This window comes from Artibeus jamaicensis, unplaced genomic scaffold (genome assembly GCF_021234435.1).
Source record: "Artibeus jamaicensis isolate MK-2021 breed Jamaican fruit bat unplaced genomic scaffold, CSHL_Jam_final contig_233, whole genome shotgun sequence".
Taxonomy (NCBI): Eukaryota; Metazoa; Chordata; class Mammalia; order Chiroptera; family Phyllostomidae; genus Artibeus; species Artibeus jamaicensis.
The window spans coordinates 7,411,371-7,433,038 of NW_026521486.1; the positions used below are offsets into that span (position 1 = coordinate 7,411,371).

The window sequence follows — 21,668 nt, forward strand, 5'->3', positions numbered from 1 at the left end:
GCGAAGCCTTCAGAGGACTCCAGCCACCACGTGTCAGTGAGTGCAAAAAAACCCCCCAAAACCCAAACACCAAAAACAAACCCCACCAAGAAAACTGCCCATTTGTGTGCAGTGACAGCACCATGCATGATAATAGGACTTGTTCTAAGGCACTAAGTTTGTGGCCATTGGTCACACAGCAGTAGATGGTTGAAACGTTTGGTAATTCAACACCTGAACCCCCTCTGTGGCAGACGTTGCAGCCCCCACTTACCAGGTACAGAAATAAAGCCCATTGAGGGATGTGACTGTGAAGTTCAAGGAGCTGATGGAGGCAGCAGTTGGGGGCTTGAGCCAGGCTGGTTCGTCTGATACCCCAGCCTACGCTCTTTCCACAGGACATGTCTGGCTGCCCGAGATCTGGCAGCCACGCCGTGCGGTTTTGGCCAAATTCCCTGGGCGACAGGTTACTGGGGCTTTCCCCAGGTGGCTCACCTGGGCACCTGCTGGAACCCTGGCTTTTGTGTGTGTGAAAGATGATTCACAGTCAAATGGACGAATTAAGTGTACAGCATGGTACGTTTTTACACATGTGTACACCCATGTGACTGCTACCCAGACCAGGGAACATGTCACACTCAGAAAGACCTCAGAGGGACTAGTCAACATGAGTCCCTCTGCACAGCCCGGGGGTACCCACTGTTCTGATGACCATCCCCATGGTGATGGTTTCACCTGTCCTTGAACTTCACGTAAGTGGAATTGTCCAGCAAGTGCCCTTTGTGCCTGGCTTCTTTCTCCCCACACGACCCCTGAAGACACACCGTGATGTCGATGCGGCAGTGATTCTGTTCTGTCACCACAGTTCGCTTCTAAGGTGTGAGTGCAGCACCGTTTTTTGTTCATTCTACTGTTGATGGGCACGTGTGTTGTGTTCAGACTTGGGCAGCTGCACACGGGCTGATAAGAACAGTATTATTCTAGTCATTTCGCGGCCCCGAGCACTCCTTGCTCGTGGGTGTACACACCGGAGTGGAAATCTAGGTCCTAGGGCAGACGTGTGTCCCACTTCCTCAGAACCTGCCGAACCACTGCCCACGGCGGTGGCACGAAGCACACCCCGCCAGCACTGCGTGAGACTCCGGGTCCCCAGGTCCCTGCGGGTGCCTGGGGTTGCCACTCCTTTCCATTCGAGCCGCTCTAGTAGGTGGGGAGCAGCATCTCAAAGGGGAGCACCTTTTCTCATTGGCCTGGTTTTTCAATTGGTCTGGGTGGCCCTGGGGAGGGTGGGAGAGAGCTGGGGAGGAGGGCGGTGCCTCAGCCCAGGAGGGCTGGTGGGGAGCAAGAGGGCACAGCGAGGCTGCACAGGGGTCTGCTCACCTCTCCAGATAACTGAGGATGCAGTGGCAGGCACCCCATCTCCAAGTGGCTCCTGGATGCTCCTTATCTCATGAGATAAGTCCTAAGGCAGGGTAGCAGCAAGGCCGGGTGACTTGGCTCAGGGGTCCTGGCTCTCTGCTGGACCATTGGTAGCGTATTTGATAAGGCAAGATGACAGCAGTGCGGGGACTCCACCCGGCAGTCCGAAGGCCAGGAGAGAGGCCTGCCTTCCTGTGACTCCTTGTAAGAGCCAGAAAGTCCTCCCAGATGCTCCCTCTGACCCTCCAGCTCCAACCAAGACTTCCCCTGGCATCTCAGTGGCGGGAACTGCACCCCACGCCCATTCTTAACCCCACAGCCGGCTCCCCCGTGGGTCTTTCCCTGAACACACCAGGATGTTCACAGTGAATTTGCTTGTGCTGTCATCTCACTTGGAGTGTGTTTCCTGATTTTTTATCTGGAAGTCTTATCTCAAAACCACCTCCAAAAGCCCTTTGACTTGCAGGCTGGGTCAAGGTCTCCACCTAGTTCCCTCAGCCTCCTAGGCTCCAACCTGATGTGGCTGATTTCAGTGGCCTTGGGGTTTTGGTGGGGGCAGGACCAGTCCCTGTTCACCTCACGCACCCAGCACCTGGCCGGAGGAGCCTGAGTATTGATTGGAACAGCCGTGAGGGTGAGGCTGGCTCAAGGCACCTTTCTGTCTTCTTCACCTTAGCCACAGCTCTGAAGTCAGACGGCCAGCCTGTGTCTGGTGCAACTCACAAAGCAGCTCTTCCCAACCCCACATGTGGCCACCAGGTGGCCGTGACGAGGCCTCCCACATCCACTGCCCCGACTTCAGAGCTGAACACAACCTATGGGCACAGCCTTAATACAGGGCTGGGGCAAAGAGGCGCCCATCTGACGGAGAGGCTCGGAGAGGGAAGCAACGTGCCCAGGGGCGGTCAGGGCTCCAGCTGGCTGTTGCCCGCCCCAGGGCTTCCAGCCCTCAAGGTGCATGTGAACCACTAGGGAGTGTGTTGGAGTGCAGACTCTCAGCCAGCAGGGCGGGTGGGCCCTGGACTCGGTGCTCCGACAGGCTGCCTGATGGTGGTGGGGGTGCCTGCCTGTAATCCCCAGCAGAGCTGCAAAGCCTCGCCCGGTGGAGGAACTAGGTCCTCAGCCCCGCCCTCAGAGCCCACACCCAGCCCTCCAGGAAGGGTGGGGTGCTGGGGCAGGGGGTTAAGAAACCCCAACCTTCGAGCCCGCCCTGCCCAGCCATCCAGCGCACCAGGGCTGCAGGAACATTTTATTAAGTTAAGAGGGCTGATGGGCAGGAAAGAGACGCCTTCACGGAGCAGCTCCATGCCCAGCACCCTGCGGGGGGGGGGGGGGGAGGTGGGGCCGTGGAGACAGAGGCCGGCTCCCTCTGTCCATCTGTCCATCGCCCCAGAGTGTGGGGCCCCCCCCCAGGCAGGGAGTAATTAGTGGGAGGTAGGGTAGGAGGAGGGTGGCTGGCTTCTTGCCTGTCCCACCAGAGTCAAACCTGGCCATTGCCACAGCCAGGCCCCAGGATGGGGCCACAGGCCCAGAGCCCCAGCAAGAGGCTGCGGACAGAGGAGAGCCAGTGTGGGAGGCACACGGCCACCAGGAATTGTTTTTTTTTAAGTACAAAGTGTTTTGGGGGGAAAAAAAAGAAAAAAGTCTATATATAAAAATCTCTTCACATATAAAATCCTGAAGAAGGTGCAAGGTAAGACCCAGTGCGAGGGGCACGCTCAGATACGCAGAGTGTGTGCGTGCATCTGTGTGTGTGGTGTGTGCATGCCGGTGTGGCTGTGCATGTGGTGTGTGCCTTGCTGTGCCTGTGTGTGTGCCTGTGTGCCTGTGTGCACGCCTGTGTGCAGTGCATGCCTGTGTGGTGTGTGCCCGTGTGGTGCCTATGTGCATGTCGGTGCGTGGAGTGCATGCCTGTGCGTGTGGTGTATGCTTGTGCGGTGCCTGGGTGGTGGGTGTGCATGTGTGGTGTGTGCCTGTGTGTGATAGTTGTGAGTGCACGTGTGGCCCACAGAGGGTGGGGAGAAAGCTTGGCTTCTGACTTCCATCCAGCAGGGAAGGAGGGCACCTGGTCCCCTTGGGCCGGGGGTCTGCAGCTGGTGGGACCACAAGGACCTGCAAGACAAAAGTGGAGAGCTGAGGGCTGGGAAGCCCCAGCTTGGCCCTGGGCCCCAGTGTGGCCTCAGCCAGGCAAGGGGGGCCTGGAGGTCCTTCTTGGCCCCGGAGGCTGGGCCTGACCTGCTCCTCCAGGCTTCTCCCCAAACAGCCTGGCGCACAAGGTAGCCTTTCCCTAGTGCCTTAGAAGTCCACAAGGGCTTGTCAAAAAGGGCGCTGTCCTCCATCAGGGATGTGAGAGCAGCGCTCGGTGGAGGAAACACTACCCTGATGCTGGTCTGAAGGGGGGCGGGTGGGCACCCTGGATTTGCCACCCAGCCTAGGCAGAGCAGCCAGGGTCACTATCGCTGTGTGCCCCTGAAGGCACATGTGGACTGACCAGGCCATGCCTGCGACACAGTCCCTGTTTACAGAAAGGGAAGCAGAGGCCGGGAGAAGGGCGTGCCCTGGACCAGGCAGCACAGCCGGGAGTGCACACCTCCAGGCCAGTGCCCGGGGGGCCCCGCGCCGCCCCGTGGCACCCACCTCTACTCGGCCACGCTGTTGCGCACGGCCTCCTTCTCCTGCAGGGCCGCCATGGCAAGGCGCAGATGTTCCTTCAGCTGCTCGATCTCCCGCTCCGAGCGCGTCTTGATGTGGTTCAGCTCCACGTAAACGTCCTGGTACTTTCCTGAGGTGAAGCGCTTGTCCTGGGGTGGGCAGGGGCTATGAGGGCACAGTCCCACCCTACCGGCCTCTGCCCATCTGCACATGCCCACCACACTCCGTGCTGGCTAGCACAAAGCAGCCAGGCCCCTCTATAGTCTCCACGGCCCTGTCTCTCCAGGTGGCCCCCCTGGTGGCCCTGGTCAGACCCCTCCCAGCACCACCCAGTGACACAGGTTTCAGCTTCACTCACATCCTGCTCAGGCTCAGGGAGGTGAAGCTTTTGCCCAAGAACACACGACAACCCACGGCTGGGATGAGAACCTGGTCATCCTGGCTCCGTTCCCCAAGTCTAAGTCACTCCCAGAGCCACTAACACAGACAGGGTGTCAACGACACAGGGACACGGCACCAGGCAAGCTGCAGACTCACAGACCCTGGGCCTGAATCCCAGCCTCCCAAATGCTAGCAGCATGGCTATTCCTCGTTGGAACACACGCTCAGCAGGGATTTTGGTCTTTTTTGTTCACAGCTGTGTTTGGTCTTTTTTGTGGTCTTTTTGTACCCAGCACGGTGCCTGGCACATAGCAGGTGCTCAATAAATATTTGCTGAATACATATAAAGCAAATGTGGACTTGAGCAAGTCACTTACCCTTTCTTAGCCTCAGTTTCTTTACAAATGGGGACAATGACACCTCTGTGAGAGAGACACAAGGACTGCCGGGCACAGAGCAGGCACTCACAGGGTGGGGCATCCAGGTGGAGTTGGAGGTTCCCACCCCAACACCCTGCTTCAGCCAGTAGGACCTACCTTCTGCAGCATCTGGAGCTCGTCCCGGAGGCACTGCACCTCCTTCTTCAGGTACTGAAGTTCATTCTCCTTCACGCGCAGCAGGACCTGGGGTCATGGGTGCCAGGGTCACCTGGGGCCAGAGCCTCCCCGCCCCGAGTGCACCGCAGCCTGCCCTCGGGCCCCTAGACTCTCTCTGCCTCGGGCCCCTAGACTGCAGCTCCCAACCTGCCCTCAGACCCACTGCTCCCCAGGGGCACACTCTCTCCCCGTTGTCCACACCAGAGCACCGGGCTCTCAACTTGAGGGCAAAGACAAAAGGAGGCCACAGCATGGCCCTCCTCTGAACCTGAGAGGCTGGGGCTCCCCACAAACTACCTCATTAACCCCTCCCCAAGCCCTGAGGGGCAGGTGTTGCAATCCTGACTTGACCAAGGAGGAGACAGTTTCAGGCAGACTGAGGAGGCTTCAAAGCTTAGAGCCAGACTGCCGGGTTAAAATCCCAGCTCCCACGCCAACTAGCTGTGTGACCTTGGGCAAGGTACTCGACCTTCCTTCCTGTATCTCAGTTTCTTTATCTGTAAAACGGGGATAGTAATAGCACGTACCTCATAGGGCTGTTAGGCAGATTTGGTGAGTTAAGAACTTTGGTTTATAGAAGTTCCAAGCACAGAATAAAGCCATGTATAAATGCGTAAAAGGAAACATAATATTGGGACCATGCTCGCATATCCTCACTGTGACTTCTCCCAGTAAGAAAGGTGCTATCCATTTTACAGATGAGCTACTGGCATTTAGAAAGGTGAGGCAACTGCCCTGGTCACACAGCAGGTAGGGGGCAGGGCCTGGATGGGCGGGCTGGACTCTGCAGCACTGCCAGCCACGCAGCAGGCGTCTTCCTAGCCATGCTGGCGTCTCCTCGCTGGGGCCCGGGCCCTGAGGACTAGCCAGGCTGCCTGGTGTGCCAACAGGCACTCACCTCCAGCTCACAGGAGCTCCGCTCGCTGCGTCCACAGCCACTGCCCGTGCCCTGTGAGGCGATGAAGCCGCGCAGCCGATCGATCTCCTCGGACAGGCGGGCATGCAGCTCCTGGAGAGGCGGGACGGTCAGTGCAGGGCTGAGGGGCGCCCATGCCCCCAGCCCGCCGGGCCAGGCTCACCTGGTTGTGGCGCAGCAGCTCCTGGCCCTCCTGCTGGCAGCACCGCAGCGTGTGCTCGCGCTCCTCGGCCTGCCGGGTCAGGGTGCCGATCTCCAGGCACTTCTGCGAGTACTGCTCCGACAGCACCTGCAGCTCCCGCTTCAGCGCCTCCATGTCGGACCTGCCCAGGGCACCAGGGACGGGGTGTGTGGGTTCGCCTGCCCTCCACCAAGCATGGCGCCGGGTCCTGGCAGACTCAACACAGCTCAGGCCTCCTGAGCTTGCACCCAACTTTGCTTTCAGCCCGAGTGGGGCTGTGAACAGGTGACCGCCTCTTGAGGCTACGGGAGCCTCCTCTGTGAGGGGTGGGCTGGAAGAGCCCATCCCTAAAGCTGCTGCAGCCTTGACACTCCAGACCTGTGCCCTGCAGCAGGGAGAGGGAGCGGCTGGCTGAGGGTGATACTGCAGCCCAGCTCTAGGAGGAATGAATGAGGGGAAGGGGAGTGTGGAGGCCGCGACCAGCCAGACAGAAAGGGGCCTGAAGAACCGTGTATGTGGATGGCAGGGGGGTGTGACATCCCTGTGCCACAATGACAGCAGTGGAAGTCTCAGGAGGGGGCACACTGACGTGTCCTCTGCCAAGGGGTCTCAGCACAGGTCCCTGACTCATGAATAGCAGTGTAGGCAGCTGGGCCCCTGGCTCACAGGGAGCGCAGCCTGCAGACCCCCGGCCCGAGTGCCATCTTACTGATGCTGCTTCCGGAGGCCGTCTGGGCCCTGCTGGAGACTCCGTGTCTTGCTCAGCTCTCGGCTCAGCTCCTCCTGGTAGGCCTTCTTCATGGCTTCGATGGCTGGAAGCAGGGCAAAGAGGTGATGGGGGGACTGGGGCGGGGTCAGCAGCACCAAACTCTACACCCTCTGATACAGGAGTGGCACGCACAGAGCACGGGACCAAGCTGTGTCATGAACTGAGTGGCTTTGGGGAAGTTGCTCGACCTTTCTAAGCCTGTCTAGTAAGAGGGGATAACAAGCCCTGTCTGGTGAACCCCACTGGGGAGACACCCCAGTGCTGACGATTGGTACCTCTTGTTAGTGATGGCTAGGTAGGGCCCCACACAGACCACTGTCCCCGCACCACCTGGAGGGTCCTTTAACAAGAGCCATCAGCTCTGCCCAGCTCAGTGGCCAAGAGTACAGGCTCAGCAGTTGGTAAAAATCTAGGCGACTTTGCTCCAGGAACTTAACCCCTCTGTGCTGCAGGTCCCCTCTCTGGAAGCAGGGTTAAATCAGCACCGTCTCCCATGTGTGAGCAGCAGACGTGTGTAAAGCACCCAGAAATGCGCACAGCTCAGACATGAGCTCCTAAGGACCGAGTCTCTTCCCACTCACACAGGGTCCGTGAGAGGGTTAAATGAGCCCTCACCCCTTGTCTCAACTATGATTCCAAACCCAAAGCTCTGAACATGAAGTTTTTCCTAACTTTTTTGGAGTTGCAACAATCTCTGACCTGAACAGACATAAGGCTATTTGAGGTCATTATTATCCCATTTAAGGGTGACATTCAGATATTTCATTGTGCAAACCTTAGTGTGAGCTTTCAGGGGGAAATCCAGACCCTGCTGGGGGTGGGGAGGACGCCTAGTACATGCACTGGGCTATCTTCCTAAAATGCAAAACACACCGGCCCCAGGGCTTGGCACGAGGGGCCATGGGCCTGAGTGTGTGAAGCAAGTAGCAGGCAGTAAGTCCTAGATCACGTGATCTCTCATCTCCACCATTCTACGACCCCCTGCAGGGACACGGGCTGCACCAGGCACATGCGGCAGGTGGACAGTTGACAGAGGTAGGGAGCTGCCTAGCACCTTGGTCAGGCACTCCCATCTCTGTCCTGGGAGAACAGAGGGTGACTTCAGACACGACGTTGCAGTCAGGGTGCTCTGGGCCCCAACTCCAGCTTCTGCTGCCTCTAAGCTGTGCCATCTGTGACAAATCCCTAACCTCTCTGAGCTCCCGTTTACCATCTATAACCTGAGCCGCTCGCTCTCTTGGGCACTGCAAGGACTAGGACTGGGTAATGAGGCTTGGTAAGCGCTCCCACTTTCCCCCGCTCTCCCGGGGCCGGCCTGTGCGCCCAGTGAGACACCGCCTGTGAGAACTGGCTGTGAGGCTCAGCAGTGTCTCCCTGACCATGTGGCATGGACCTGGGCATGGAGTTGCAGCTCAGTATGTACATGGCTCGAGAAGGACCTTCCAGAGGCTGCAGGGCCCAAGGGGGAGTGCTCACAACTGATGGGGAAGTGTCTTTTTATTGTCTCACTTCCTCCTCAGGTAGGGTCAGAGGACAGTTCTGGGGGCTTCCAAGTCCTCCTGATCCCTTACCCCAAGTCTGGCACCAAGACCCCAGCCTCTTATTTAAAAACCTCCTGAATCCAGTGAGGAGAAGCCTCAGCTTGCAGGTTCAAGGGGCCCTGCAGTGCCACGCCCGCCCGGGACCCTCACCTGAGGCTGTGGCGGCCGTCTCCTCGGCCAGGAGCCACTCCTTCTCCTGCTGCAGCCTCTGCAGCTCCCGCTCATGGTGCCGCTGCAGCTCCTCCATCACCTGCTGGTGCGAGGACTCCATCTCTGCCAAGCTGCGCTCCCACGCCTCCTGCAGGCGGGAGGCCAGCAGGTCACGTGGCTGCCCCCATTGCCTGGGACAGGGGCCCCATTTCTGCCTCAGGAGCAGGCCTACCCCGGGGGCCAGGTTCCACCTGGACCCTGGCAACACCAGCCTGCATCTGCCCCATCCACCCTCTACTCCCCCATCTCCAAACCTCGCCTCATCATTCTGCTTCAAACCCTTCTGAGGCTCCTATCCTGCAGGGTCAGGTACCTGTTCGCAGTTCTGACCCTTGTAGCCTCACCCCTGGCCTTTCCCTACCAAGAAACCACAGTTATGAAAACCAGTTCACAGCATATCATGCCTCTGAGCTGGAGCTCATGCTACTTCCACTACCCGGAATATTCTTTTGAGTCTTTCTCTCCCTGGGTAAATCACCAGACCTGCAGTCCAGCTTAAATGCCCTGTCTCTGGAAAACCTCTCCCCTGCCACCAAAGGCTTCTTCCCACCAGACCACAAGTTCCCCGAAGACAGGGAACATCGGGTCCTGCTCAGAGTCCCCAGGGTCCAGGCCGGGGCCTGACCCGCGGATCAGACTGGGAGAGAGTCACGGCGACGGGGCGCATGGAGGGCAGTTTGACGGCACTGATGCATTTTTAATGATGCCACCCCCCCCACCCAGCAGGTCCACTCGTAGGAATGGCCCCATGAAAAGTCGCACGTGCACAGAAACTCTGGGAGGAGGGCATGTCTATGGCGAGATGGCAACACACGGGAACTGGAAACACCCTAAACGAACAACTCTTAAATAAATGATGAGATCCAGCGTTACCAAGGGCACAGCGGCTGTTAAAAGACAGGGCTGCCCACATGGGCTGCGGGGAAAGGAGTCTGCCGAGTTAGGTGGTAAAAGCTGGCTTCTGGCGATAGCCCTGGGGCGATCCCAGTCAGGGAGACAAACACACGGAGCCTGACCCAGGGGGCATGTAAGCAAAAACTCAGAAAAGGCAGGAAGGACATGGGGAGGCCCAGTGCTGGCCCCCACAGATGTCTAGGTCCTGCGCCCTGGCACCTGCGCATGTCACCTTACACGGCAGCGGCGGGGAACTGAGCTTGCTGATCACGTGACCTTAACAGAGCGAGATCATCCTAGATGCCGCACAGGCGCAGAGTGGCCACGGGGTCCACAGGTGTGGAAGAGAAGGCAAGAGAGGAGGGAGAGGGAGAGGGAGTGGCTGTGCAAGGCTGGAGAGGAATGGAGTGGAGTTGAGAAGGACCCGACTCCGTACACTTTGAAGATGAAGGAGGGGCCACAAGCCACGGAAGGTGGGCATCCACTAGCTGCTGAAGAAACTGGATCCTGCCCAGAGCTTGCAGTAAGAGACGCAGTCCTATGGCCGCCTGGGTTTTAGCCCGTCCACAGCCACGCTCGACTTCTATGCTCCCAAAGTGGGAGATGACGAACAGGACACTACATAGAGGTGCTCAGGTGGGACTCTAGGTGACCCCTGGGGCACGGGTGTGCGGGGCGGGGGGGGCCCAGGCAGGGGAAGGAGAATCCATGTGTTTATTTCTACCCTCGTTTGAATTACTTATGAAAATGCAAATTACCTATTATGCAATTAAAAAATATTTAAGATCATTATGCCCTGGCTGGAACAGCTCAGTGGATTGAGCGTGAGCCTGCGAACCAAAGGATCGCGGTTTGATTCCCAATCAGGGCGCGAGCCTGGGTTGCAGGCCAGTTCCCAGCAGGGACTCACAAGAGGCAACCACACATTGACATTTCTCTCCCTCTCTCCTTCCCTTCCCCTCTAAAGATAACTAAATAAAATCTTTTAAAAAAAGTTAAAAAAAATTTTTAAGACCATTAAAAAGGGAAGGGGAAGAGTCAGGAAGAACCAAGGCATGGAGGGTCAGAGAGGAAACTGTATCCCCCAGGGCACAGGGCACAGGGCACAGGGCACTCAGTGACAGGGGTGACACCCACTCCTCCAGCAGCCACACCTCGAAGGCCACTTTGGGGGAAGGGCAAGGGCAAGGCCATCGGGGTCCAGGTGTTCTAGGTAGTGAGAAGGGTGTCTGTCCCACTGGGACTCAGTCCCTGTCCTCTGTGTCCTGAGTTAGGACAAGAGAACCCCGCTTTGGAGCCCCGCTCCTGGCTGTGCCCTGGAGTGAACTTCAACAAGCCACTTCCCTTCTCCGAGCCTCGGTCTCCTCATTTGTAAAACAGGGCCCAGAAAACCAACTCCAAGGGTTCCCAAGGCAAGCCAGCACCCAGCTGCAGAGCCCACCCACCTGCAGAAGTCAGAGAAATACGGGGGTGGAGACCTACTCTCAAAGGGCCAGTCAGGCAGGTCCGTAGCTGGCCAACAGGGGCTCAGGGGCTCTTGTCAGGAGACAAGAACCAGCTGACATGGATCAAAGTGGACAAAGAAAGCTTGTGGCCCCCAGTACAAAAACATGGAAGGGTCCCCTTTGTTAGAGAGGCATTATAGCCCCAGACCCCCAGCTGCTGAGCTGTGGTGGCAAGCCCCGCCAACTAAAAGAGGGACGTCCGCTCGGCCTAGGATACCAGGTTGGGAACTCCCTCCCCAGCTGTCACCTCTCCAGGGTCCACTGAATCACCAGCTGCTTCCTCCAGTGTGTGAGCGAGACACAGACGGACAAGCTCCTCTCCTCTGGCACCTTCTGCATCTCGGGCCACTCTTCTTCTCCTGTCTCCTGCTCTCCATTTCCCCTTCGGTCCCTTCTCACTGCCCCCACCAGTTCTGCCTGCTCCCTTTGCCCACCCAACCTAGCAAGACAAGACGCTGACAGCCCTGGGGGTGCCCAGTGGGGTCCCCGGGGCCCAGGAGGCCTGCACTGCAGGCACAGACCTGCCTCCAGCTCAAAGGTCTGGCCTCCCCTCTGGGCCTCAGTTTCCCTATCAGTAAGCTGAGAAGTTAGAGAAGTGCTTTTCAAGCTTCATTTTAGTGGCAGAAGCCATTTTCCAAAGGAAATCGAATGCACTTTCTAACAGTAAAACGGGCGGAGCTGCACTGATCCCTGGGGGACAGGAACGGACCCACGGGAAAAGCGGTCCCTGGGAGACCCCGGCTCTGCAGAGCACAGCTGTGGCCCTCGGGGCGGGGCCCCACCCTGCCTGGGGAGGCCCACCCACCCCTTCCTTTGGCATCAGGGGAGCCTTGGAAAATACTGGTCCCTACCCTCTCCCCCTTCCCCTTATCAGGCGACCCCCAAGCTAGCCCTCCAAATCAGGCCCGAATTCCCCTGGGCCCTGGTCTTCTTCCTTCAACTGAACTGCTCAGCCCCAGACGGGCCCCCAGGCCTCGTCAGCAGCCCTAACCTTAGGGCTCCCGGGCTCCCCCGCTGCCTTCCTTGGGCCCAGTCCTAAACCCTCCTCTCCCCACATACCCCTCTCCATCCCTCTCTCCCACAGTTATCATCCTAGCTCCTGACACTGGCCTTGGCCCCGCCCCTCCAACACTGCCTTCCCAATGTCACTATCAGACCCCAAACCTCCTCAGGTGTTGAGGACAAGATCCCAACTCCTTGGCCTGGCAGTCGAGGTCTCCAGGACTGGCACCCAGCAGCCTTCCATCACAGCCCATGCCCCCGCCCCACCCAGGGCTCAGCTCCGTGCCCACCCCGGGAAGGCTTCCTGAGAGCCCCGCACGGCAACCTCTCCCCTCGGAAGTTTCAGAAGGCCCCTCTGCTCAGAGCCTGGGGTCCCAGCATGCTCTTCTGCTTCAGGAAATGGTGCTCGGACTAGAGGCAGCTGATTATCAAACTTTTAGAAATCTGATGACGCAGTTAAGTACTGGACATTATTAAAAATTATATAAGCTTATAATTAATTACATTAAAAACAAAGCTGATACTCAAAATTCATCACTTCTTATTAGTTCACAGCATTTTATTATTGTCTGTGCTGGAGGCTATCGGTCTTCTGCGCCTGTGCGGTAGGAATGCTCTAGAGTGGTGCGCAGGCGCCCTCCCAACTCCGCGCGCGGGTCCTCCGGCCCCGGGGGGACTTACACCACGGACATTGGTACACGCTACAAATCAGGACTCAACGTATTGTGCTGTTGACCGTCTAGACTTAAGCGAGTGGTGAGAAAACGATAACAATGCAGGTTAAAGTTAAAAGTGGGCCGCATCTATGACCACCACACTGTAAACAGAACACAGACCTGAGGAAATACTTGTGAGAAAATATTCTCAATAGAGAACTATCACCCAGCTCAGCCACAAAATCGCTCATGACATTGACCAAGGAAAGTTTCAACACGCTTCTCGCCTCCCTCGGTGACATATGCAAAAACGCCCACCAGCACTCAGGCCAGAGCCACACCTGTCTGTCGGCCGTGGATACAAACATTCAGAAAAACCCGTGACGGTGCTCTGAGAAAACTCAACTTGCTGTGTGGAAGTTACAATAGAAATATGATGGATTTTCTATTTGTAAGCTGTGTACTAAACACGCTTTGTACCAGTATATTTTATAATCAACATACATTGTACATACATATAGTGCATATTTAAGTACGCGTGTACGCACGCATGTCTTTTTTCTGGAAAGCTAGTTGTCCCCATGGTGATAATCAAAAGTGTCTGCAGACATGGCCAAAGGTCCTCAGGGGAAAGAACAGCCTCAGCTGAGCACTTCTGTGGGACGTGGCCTGTGTGTCCCCTGAGGGCCCCTGGAGGCCTCCCAGCCCTGCGGGCTCTCGTGAGGGCCCAGCCTGGCAGGCCCGAGCAAGGTCTCCCTGTCGAGGGAGCGCCTCCCAGGAGCTGCCCACCGGGCTGCCCCTCCGCACGGGCTCCCTGCTTCCCCAGGGCGGGGTGGGGAAGCTGGACTAAGTGCAGTGTCACATGAGGGCGGACGTCAGACCCGAGCTCTGACGTCTGTAGGCCAGCTGACCTTGGGCAAGTCACAGGACCTCTCAGCCCAGAGGCCTTGTCTATAAACGGGCAGGGAGCTCACGTCCACCCACTGGAGCGATTCAATGAGGCAACGCATGTCAAATGCTGCCTACGGTGCTGGTGCACAGGAAGGGCTTCCAAAGCATTAGCTGTTCTCTGAAAACATGGCAACCAGAAACTTGCCCCCCTCCCCCAAAAAACAGCTCTTCAGCCTCACCTGTGAGATGTAGCCTGGGGGGACGTGGCCATCCTCCTGAGGCCTGGGTGCACTCGCAGGAGCCTCCCCTTGGAGGCGCCACGCCTCCAGCTGAGCACGAAGAGACTGGACCTGTGGAGGGAGGAGAGGAGGTCAGCAGGGGGACTGGGAGTGGAGACGGCACTGGCAAGAGGCAGCAAGGAGCTCTGGATTGCAGACATGGCCCTGGTGGGAGATGCAGGCAAGGGGCACGTTCTGGCTGTTTCCCCAGATGGCGGGGTCACAGAGCCAGGATAGCTCTGGCCCAGCAGACACCAGATGGGGCTGGGAACAGACCAGGGCAGCCGCAGGTCTGCGCATCATGCAGGTGGCAGGGAAACCCTCTCTGTGCCTCAGCGCCCCATCAGTGAGGCTGCGATGAGATCTACCGTAGGGGACTCCGAGGCCCCTGTAAACAAGTATGAACCTCTACAGGTCAACAGAGCCCAAGACAAAACACTCCATAAATGGTCTCTTTCCTCGTCCCTTCTCTGTGGTTTCTGAGGACAGAACTAAGAAGGAAAAAGAAAAATAAACAAACAAGCAAACAAACAAAAAACCCAAGGTCCAGAGAAGAAGATCCCAGTTTACCAGGAGGCTGGGGTGTCAGACACTGGATCAGGGGTAAGCTCCCCATCGCTGTAGGTATACATGATAAATGCCATAGCGCAATGGTAGGGGCAGGAGGGGTATTGATGGGCCGAGGGGGCTCCCACAGGCCAGCCATGATGTCTACCTCCTTCTCCAGTGCCTCATGGCTGTCACTTGGGGGACCCCGGCGCTCCCCGCGGCTCTGGTTAAGCAGGGCGGTGAGAGGCACCCGCTTGTTCTCCCGCAGGGGCAGCTTCTCCAGCTCCTGCCACTTTTTCTCGATCTCCTCACTGAGCCGACTCTGCTGGTCCTCGGTCAGGGGGGCCCCCAGGCCCCGGCGGGGCCCCTCGCCAGCCGTTGTCTCTGCAGTCCTGCTGTCCACGGCCTCGAACCACCTGCGTCGCTCCTCAGAGCGCTGGGCCAGGTCCCGCTCCAGCTCCTCCTGCTTGGCGGGGCGCTCAAGAGTGCGAGCCGGGGTGCGGGCCCGCTGCGGGGAGCCCTGAGTCAGCGGGGAGAGCTCCACGTAGTCCAGGGATGGCCGCTGTCCATCTGCCTTCCGAGGGCCGCCACGGCTGATGACCTGGGAGCCCGCGCGCTGCTCCCCCGCCTTCGAGGGGCCCTTCTGGGGGCCGCAGCTGTGCAGCGTGTTCTCCTTGTTGCAGTCTGAGAGCCTAGGGAGCCAGCAGAGCCACGTCAGGCAGGGTCCTGCCCACTCGGTCCTGACACAAGTACTTGTGGAGTGTCACCGGCGTGCCATGGCCTGGGGATGAGCCCAGCCGAGGCAACAGCCTGACCCAGAGGTGAGAACCAGAGCGTCACCGTTAACGCACCCCAGGAACCACCCCACCCCCACCGCCAACCAGCAGAGGGACCAGGCTCGCTCTGCTCCCGGCATCGCTCTGCTCCCCAGTCACTCATTGCCACAGGGGACAACAATGCCTCTCACAGGATGAGTGTGAAGACCAGGCGGCTGAATGTGTGCAGAGCAACCAGGAAGCCCGTGCTGAATGGTGATCAGAGGGTTATCATTAAAGTATGGTCTGAGACAAGGTCCTGGGTTCAAGGGGCTCACAGTGGGACAGGGGAGATGCCCGTGGCCACTGCTGAGGAGGTGACACTGCGGAGACGTGAAAGCTGTGGCAGTGCTCCCCCTCTTCTGTAACAACAGCTGGGTATTTGGTCACCCAGCATCCCTTGCAGCAATGTGTGGCCATGTGCCCACATCCTGCCCAGTGGAAGTGACAGGTGGCGCCCTTTACAGGACTGGGTGTGCCCTCGCTTGGCTCCTGCCTGTGGCTCTGGGAGGACCCGGGCAGCTTCCTGAGCCGCAGGCAGAGCTGTGAGTCGAGGGCCACAGAGCTGCCCGTCGGGGGCCTCTGCACTGTTCTGGAGAGAAAAATGAACCTCTCCAGGCTTAAGCCACCGTGTTTGGAGCCCCTCTGTTACAGCAGCTGAGTGTGCACACTAAGTAACAGTTCGGCCACACTGTGCTTCAGTTCGCAAAGGGCTTCTGTGCATATTCTCACGACAAACAGTCTGACAGATAAAGAATCTGAAACTCGGACAAGAAAGCCCCTGGCATCAGGGCTAAACAGCCAGGCTGTGGGACAACAGGGGGACTTGCGCTTGACGCCCCTCAATACCAAGTCTCCATGCCTGCTGCCCAGCAGCCCCGAGCCCCAGCCCCATGGGCATCTGGGGTTTACATGGTGTGGGGGCTCTACCACCAGGTAACTGAGCCCCCCTTCTCTACCAATGGGGACCTCAAAAGGGAGTGAGCTCCCCTCCCAGACGGCCCAGCCAGCTCCTCTCTCCAATGCGGGACAAGACACAGGTCCCACAGCCACCCACAGACAACCAACTAGCCACGTAGGGGGGCCTCTGACTCACTGACATCTTCTCCAAAGAGCTGAAGCCTCTCCCCACCCTTTCAGGATGGACAGAGAGGGACAGCACTCAACCCGCAAATCCTCAATGTACTTCTGGGGGACTGCCAGGAAGGCTCACTGCCCTCACCCCATTTTGTTGTTAGAGAAACCGAGCCCCAGAGGGTACAGACAGTGGGTCCGCAGGTGAGTGCCAGAACGTCACTCAAGGACGCAGAGTAAGTGCCTCCCCAGAGCCTCGGTCCCACCCAGCACATACTTGGTGACATCTGGGGCTGAGGTGGGACGCACGGTCTTCCTCAGAGCTTCGATCCAGTTCCTCCGGATACCCGAGGTCATGGCCGACAAGGTGTAGACAGCATCCTTAGTCTGCAAGTCCACCCCACAGGTAAGTTGCCACATGCCAGCCCCTCCGCTCCCTCCCCGCTATGGACCCCAGGGAGGGGGGCCCTTCCCTCCCAAGAGGGTGTCTAAGGGTCTCGAGCCTGGAGGCGAGAAGGTGCAAGTGCAATACTTCCCCTCTACCACCCAGCCTCGGAAGAGCCCCACTGGCTCCAAGGCCTCCCCAGCATTTGAACCGTCCCTGCCAGTGACACCCAGGGTCTCCCCATACGTGCTGTCTGCAGCAGAGCTCCTGACTGGCTCTGAGGATGGGGTCTGTGCGGATGAGTGACAGAGCCGGTCTCTGACGAGAGCCATGCTCCACACCACCCCCTCCTCTGGGGGCCACACAGTCACACCGCCCCCCTCCCGCCGCACACAGCCTCACATGAATCTGGAAGCCATAGTTGCGCTGCACTGCGTACTCGGTGACGTCGGTGCAGGAGCGCAGGTCAATCTCGCCATCCAGCTCATCGGCCTGCAGTGGGAAGGCCACGGCAGTCCATGAACTCCAGCGACCCCGCCCACGTCCTGCAAGCCCCTTCCAGGGATCCCCCAGCACCTCACAGGGGAGGGAGTCCTCCCGCCCCGCTGTCTCACCTCCTCAGCGGTGGAGTCCCTGTAGTACTTGAGGCTTGAATCGGTCAGCACAAACCAATGCTTCTTCCACTGCAAAGGAGGGGCGGTGGTGAGTGGGGAAGGAGGGGCAGTGGAATGGGAGAGTACGCGTGCGTCACTCTTCAGGCGTCCTGGGTGCTGCCAGGCCAACTATTCTGCGCACAGCAGGGGCCCAGCACCCTCTTGCACCCTGCTGAGGGGTGGGGGGCAGGGACGGGGCAGAGGGAGAAAACCTGCAGCTGAAGCCTGGCCCTCCATTTCCTCTCTGAGCAGCAGGGGCAGCATCTGTGAGACGGGTCAGCGTCTCCTCAGTAACCACGCCCTCCCTCCCCTTCTGGGGGCCCTCCTGGAGCTGGGAGCACTGCCGTACGCATGCTGATCCTTTCCGCCAAGATCGCTAAGGCTCCTGCAAGCACATGCCCCCAGTGCAGACCAGGAAGGGGTCCTGACCTGTGTAAGGCCAGAACTTCCCAGGTCCTTTTGCACCTGCCCCTCTGGGTCTCCTCGGTCACCAGGGGCAGGTCTCTCAGAGACAGGACTGGCAGGTGGCCCCGAGAGGGCAGCGGAGCACTGGTCATATTCTGCTTCCGGATCTGGAGGCTAGTTACCTGCACGCTCCCCTTGTGAGGTGCGTCACCTGGAGGTTTATGATTTGGGCACCTGTCTGTAGTGCCTTTCTCTGCTCCAGCTCGGGTGAGACTGGCAGAACACATGGAGAGGAGAGGCGTGGGGGCACGGGACGGTGTGGTACTGAGTGTGCCAAGCTCAGCCCTCCTTGGCTTTTAGCCACTAACTGGAATCCTGCTCAGGGTCCACCCACTGTCAAGGTCAGTGCACGTCACCCAGTCCCCAGCGTCTCCTGGGGCTCCCACATGTCCCCAACCTACCCACACTCATTATTTCAAGTACTTAGGGATTTTTTCCCTCAAAAAAATGGTAAGTTTTCAAGGATGGGCCAGGATGACACTTTCTACTTCTTTCCGTACTGCCTCCCCTAGCATTCAAAGAGGCCTGGGTTACAACCATGTTATCCCTTGCCAGCTGACTGTCTCTAGTTAAATATCTTGACCTCTCTGAGCTTTGGTCTTCTAACTTGCAAAGTGGGGCTAACAGGAAGTCCCTAAGCCTTCCTGTGAGGTTGGACGTTCCTGCTCCACCCTCGTATGTCTCTCATGGCACTTGGCATAGGGTTGGCACTACACGGTTGGGACTGCTCTAAAAGGCTGGTCCCCTTCGTACCCCCTGCTCTTACTGAGCATCCTGGGCTGCTGCTCAGGACCTCCACTGTCCCCCTGTAACGTAGGGCAGGGGTTCTGCGCCAAATGATGTCCCAGGCCCTCCTAGGCCCAGTCTATGACTGTCTGCGGTGGGAGCCAGGCGGAACTCTGAGGGCCTTGGGTGCCCCGAGTCCCAGGCCTGGGTCTGTCCTAGGTACTGCTAGGACCGGAACAGATCGAGGTCCTCGTGGTCCTGTCTCCTGTCTGCACACGGGGCTGGCTGGCTGAGCCCCCAGGGCCCTTCCAGTTTGGGCATTCCAAAACCCCATGCAAGAGAATGCGTAGCGGCCAGTTCTGGGTGGGACCCATCATCTCTGCCCTCTAGAGACCTGGGGTGGGGAGGCCAGGATGGGTCACTGGCAAGGCACCAGGCCTCGTATGAGGCTGGAGCCCGGCTACCAGAGGACAGCAAGTAGGCAGCGGGCACAAAAGGCTGTGGGCTGGAGGGAATAAAGCGTGTGGGTCGGAAACACAATGCGATTCGCTTTGGCTCCAAGCCTCCTGGCATGTGGGCTGCACACAGACCCAAGCCACGAGCGTATGCAGGACAGGGGCGGGAAGACGTCCCCTCCCAAGGTGGGTGGGCAGAAAGCCAGCACCAGCTCCAGCCCAGAAACCAAAAGGGCAGAACCTGTAAGAGGCTACTGTCCCTTCTGGTCTAAGGATAGATACAACAGAGAAGGGGAAGGACTATGACTGAGGCCCTAGCAAACACTGGGGGCTATGTGGGACCCTTCACGTGCTTGACATCTGTGACATCTGTGACCCAGCAGGGTCAGCGAGAGGTGGGGACCAGGGGACTCTCGGATGGGTACAGAGCCCGAGGGGCCAGGAGGTCCCCCCACCCCCAGGACTCTTACACACTGCAGACTGCTCCAGGAAGCCTCTGCCTTCCCACTCCCACAGCCCAGGGCTGGACAAGAAACACCCTGACCTCAGAGCTCCCATGCCTGGTCCTCAACCTGGACCCCCTCTACCCAGAGCCCGGGGTCTCTACAAAGCTGCACAGGCCAGGGAAGCAGCTCAGCCTCCTGGCTGCCCGCGAGGACCTTACAAAGCCCTGCAGCAACTACCCGCCTCCTCTCCACATCAGCCCTCATACCTCTCCAGGCTCGTCCAAGATCGACATCCATCCCTTCTTGAAGTTGAGCAGATCAGGCTACGGGGAGATGAGGAAGCAGATGAGTCAGGCCCAGTGGAAAACCCAATGGGGCTGGGGAGGAGGGGATGCTGCACCCATCCTGACCCTGAGCCCTGTAAGACTAAGGGCCTGGGAAGCCAGGAGAGAGGGCTAAGGGTCCAGGTAACCCCTCAAATCCAGACAGGCTTCCCAGCGCCGCAGCCCTGGCCCCTTTCCCCAACATCCGGCAATCTCTGATTGCCAAAGAGGGTGGACCAGGTGACTGGCCCCCCCTCCCCAGAGATGTTCAAGCTCCCCTCCCACCTGCCAATTTTCTCATCCAAGAATGGGAGAGAGGGGGCCAAGAGAACAGTGTCTGTAGAGAGACCCTCGGAGAGCTCAGAAAACAGGCTGGACCAGCACGGTGAGCAAACCATCCAGCTCCCTTACCGACAAGGCCCGGGCCGCCCACCAGGAAAATGCCTACTACTGCTGCCCAACCCTGGCCCACTGGCCCTCCAAGGGTCCAACCACCCCTGCCCTTCCCTCGTCTCCTGCAGACCCTGAAAGGTGGAGCCAAGCACAAGCTGGGGTCAGAGATCCTCTGGTCCTCCCTAGATCTCTGGATGGGCCATTCTTGGCAAGTCCTACCTGCCGAGTGCTGCCCAGAGGGGCACGGCCCCGGTGTCTGGGGGCTCCTAGCTGCAGCATATTCCACAGGGGCCTGTGAGCTATGCACCCCCATCTAGGCCTAGCTAAAGAAACTGCTCATTCTGGCATCTTCTCTGGCCAGGTCCATCTGGTGGGTGCCAAATACCAGACCCTCCCTGCCTGCAGGGGAGGCCTCTCTAGTCTAAGTCCCGGTCCCTCTGCAGAGTCTCAGCTCCTGTCCACTGGGAGGAGAGTAGGGCGGGCCAGGCTGGTGGGCAGGAGAGAGGCATCCACCTGTTGCCATGGCTCTGAGCCCACCTATCAGCATCCGCATCGCAGCCTCACCAGGCCAAGGTGTCTGGTTGCGTGACAGGAGCGGGTGGCATGGCTCAAGTGGGGTGGGTGGCCAGGAAGGCAGCTGGAAACCTGGAAACCAGAGCCACCTGACCTAACCACCTCCCCTGACCTGCCTTCCTCCTAGGGAGCCCCCTTCTCCTCTTCATCAGCTGGAGGAAGTTGTCTGAGGAGCTTGGCCCAGGAGCCTGGACATTCAGAGTCCTGCACAGTCACAGCCAGCCCCTGGATCTCAGCAGGCTGACAGCCCCACCCCTGCATTAAAGCCCCTCCCTGCATACCTATCTGAGGGAAGGGACTCAGGCTCTGTTCAGACCTGAGAAACTTCTGGATGGTGTTCATCCTATCTGCTCCACATTTCTCCCCTCCCTGTTCTCCAAATGTGCAGGCATCTCAAGCTGAGACTGAATGAAGACTGGTAGCCCTGCTCCCGGCCACCAAGTGATTTGGGTTCACTTGCATTCAGTCTGGGGCCTCCATGGGCCCAGGACTAGGCATGCTGTGACCAGATCCCAGGGGAAATCTGCCGCACACCTATCCACCATCCCTTGCCCCGTCTGATTTCTGTGCTTGCAGACAGTCTCCATGCCCACCCCCTGGCCCTGAGGAGCCAGGCTTTCTGGGATGGCCCTAAGTGATCAGCCATGGACTTTCAGAGGGCGAGAAAGAGCTCCCCAGCGGGAATGACAGACCCCGAGGGCTGCCTGGGAAGTGGGGCCACAGTCATATCCCTTCCTTGAGCCCATGTGGTAAATGATGTGGGGTCCTGCCCTCCCTCAAGTTTTATGAGACCTGAATATGCCACCCATGGAAAAGCCCAGGGACCCTCTGGAAGTGGGTACAAACATGTCGTACACCACATGAGGCACAGGATGGCACAGCGACCTTGGGAGAGGAGGCTGCCAGTTTGAGCTTTTAAACTGCTGGCAGGGGCAGTCCTA

General features: G+C 58.6%; 1 protein-coding gene across 2 annotated transcripts in view; it reads right to left on the reverse strand.

Annotated features, from left to right (window-relative positions):
- Positions 1-2,635: 2,635 nt before the first annotated feature.
- The window catches only part of TRIOBP (TRIO and F-actin binding protein), a 52,698-nt gene continuing 33,665 nt past the window's right edge, over positions 2,636-21,668 (reverse strand). For both annotated transcript variants that reach the window (XM_037160296.2, XM_037160297.2), the window contains 13 exons: positions 19,705-19,761; positions 17,308-17,376; positions 17,096-17,185; positions 16,586-16,695; positions 14,586-15,111; positions 13,832-13,942; positions 8,585-8,732; positions 6,834-6,936; positions 6,107-6,266; positions 5,926-6,036; positions 4,968-5,054; positions 4,036-4,199; positions 2,636-3,510 (listed from right to left, as the gene is read on the reverse strand). In XM_037160296.2, the coding sequence (XP_037016191.2) occupies positions 4,038-4,199; positions 4,968-5,054; positions 5,926-6,036; positions 6,107-6,266; positions 6,834-6,936; positions 8,585-8,732; positions 13,832-13,942; positions 14,586-15,111; positions 16,586-16,695; positions 17,096-17,185; positions 17,308-17,376; positions 19,705-19,761 (1,734 nt within the window). In that variant the 3' untranslated portion in view covers positions 2,636-3,510; positions 4,036-4,037. The remainder of the gene's footprint in view (positions 3,511-4,035; positions 4,200-4,967; positions 5,055-5,925; positions 6,037-6,106; positions 6,267-6,833; positions 6,937-8,584; positions 8,733-13,831; positions 13,943-14,585; positions 15,112-16,585; positions 16,696-17,095; positions 17,186-17,307; positions 17,377-19,704; positions 19,762-21,668) is intronic.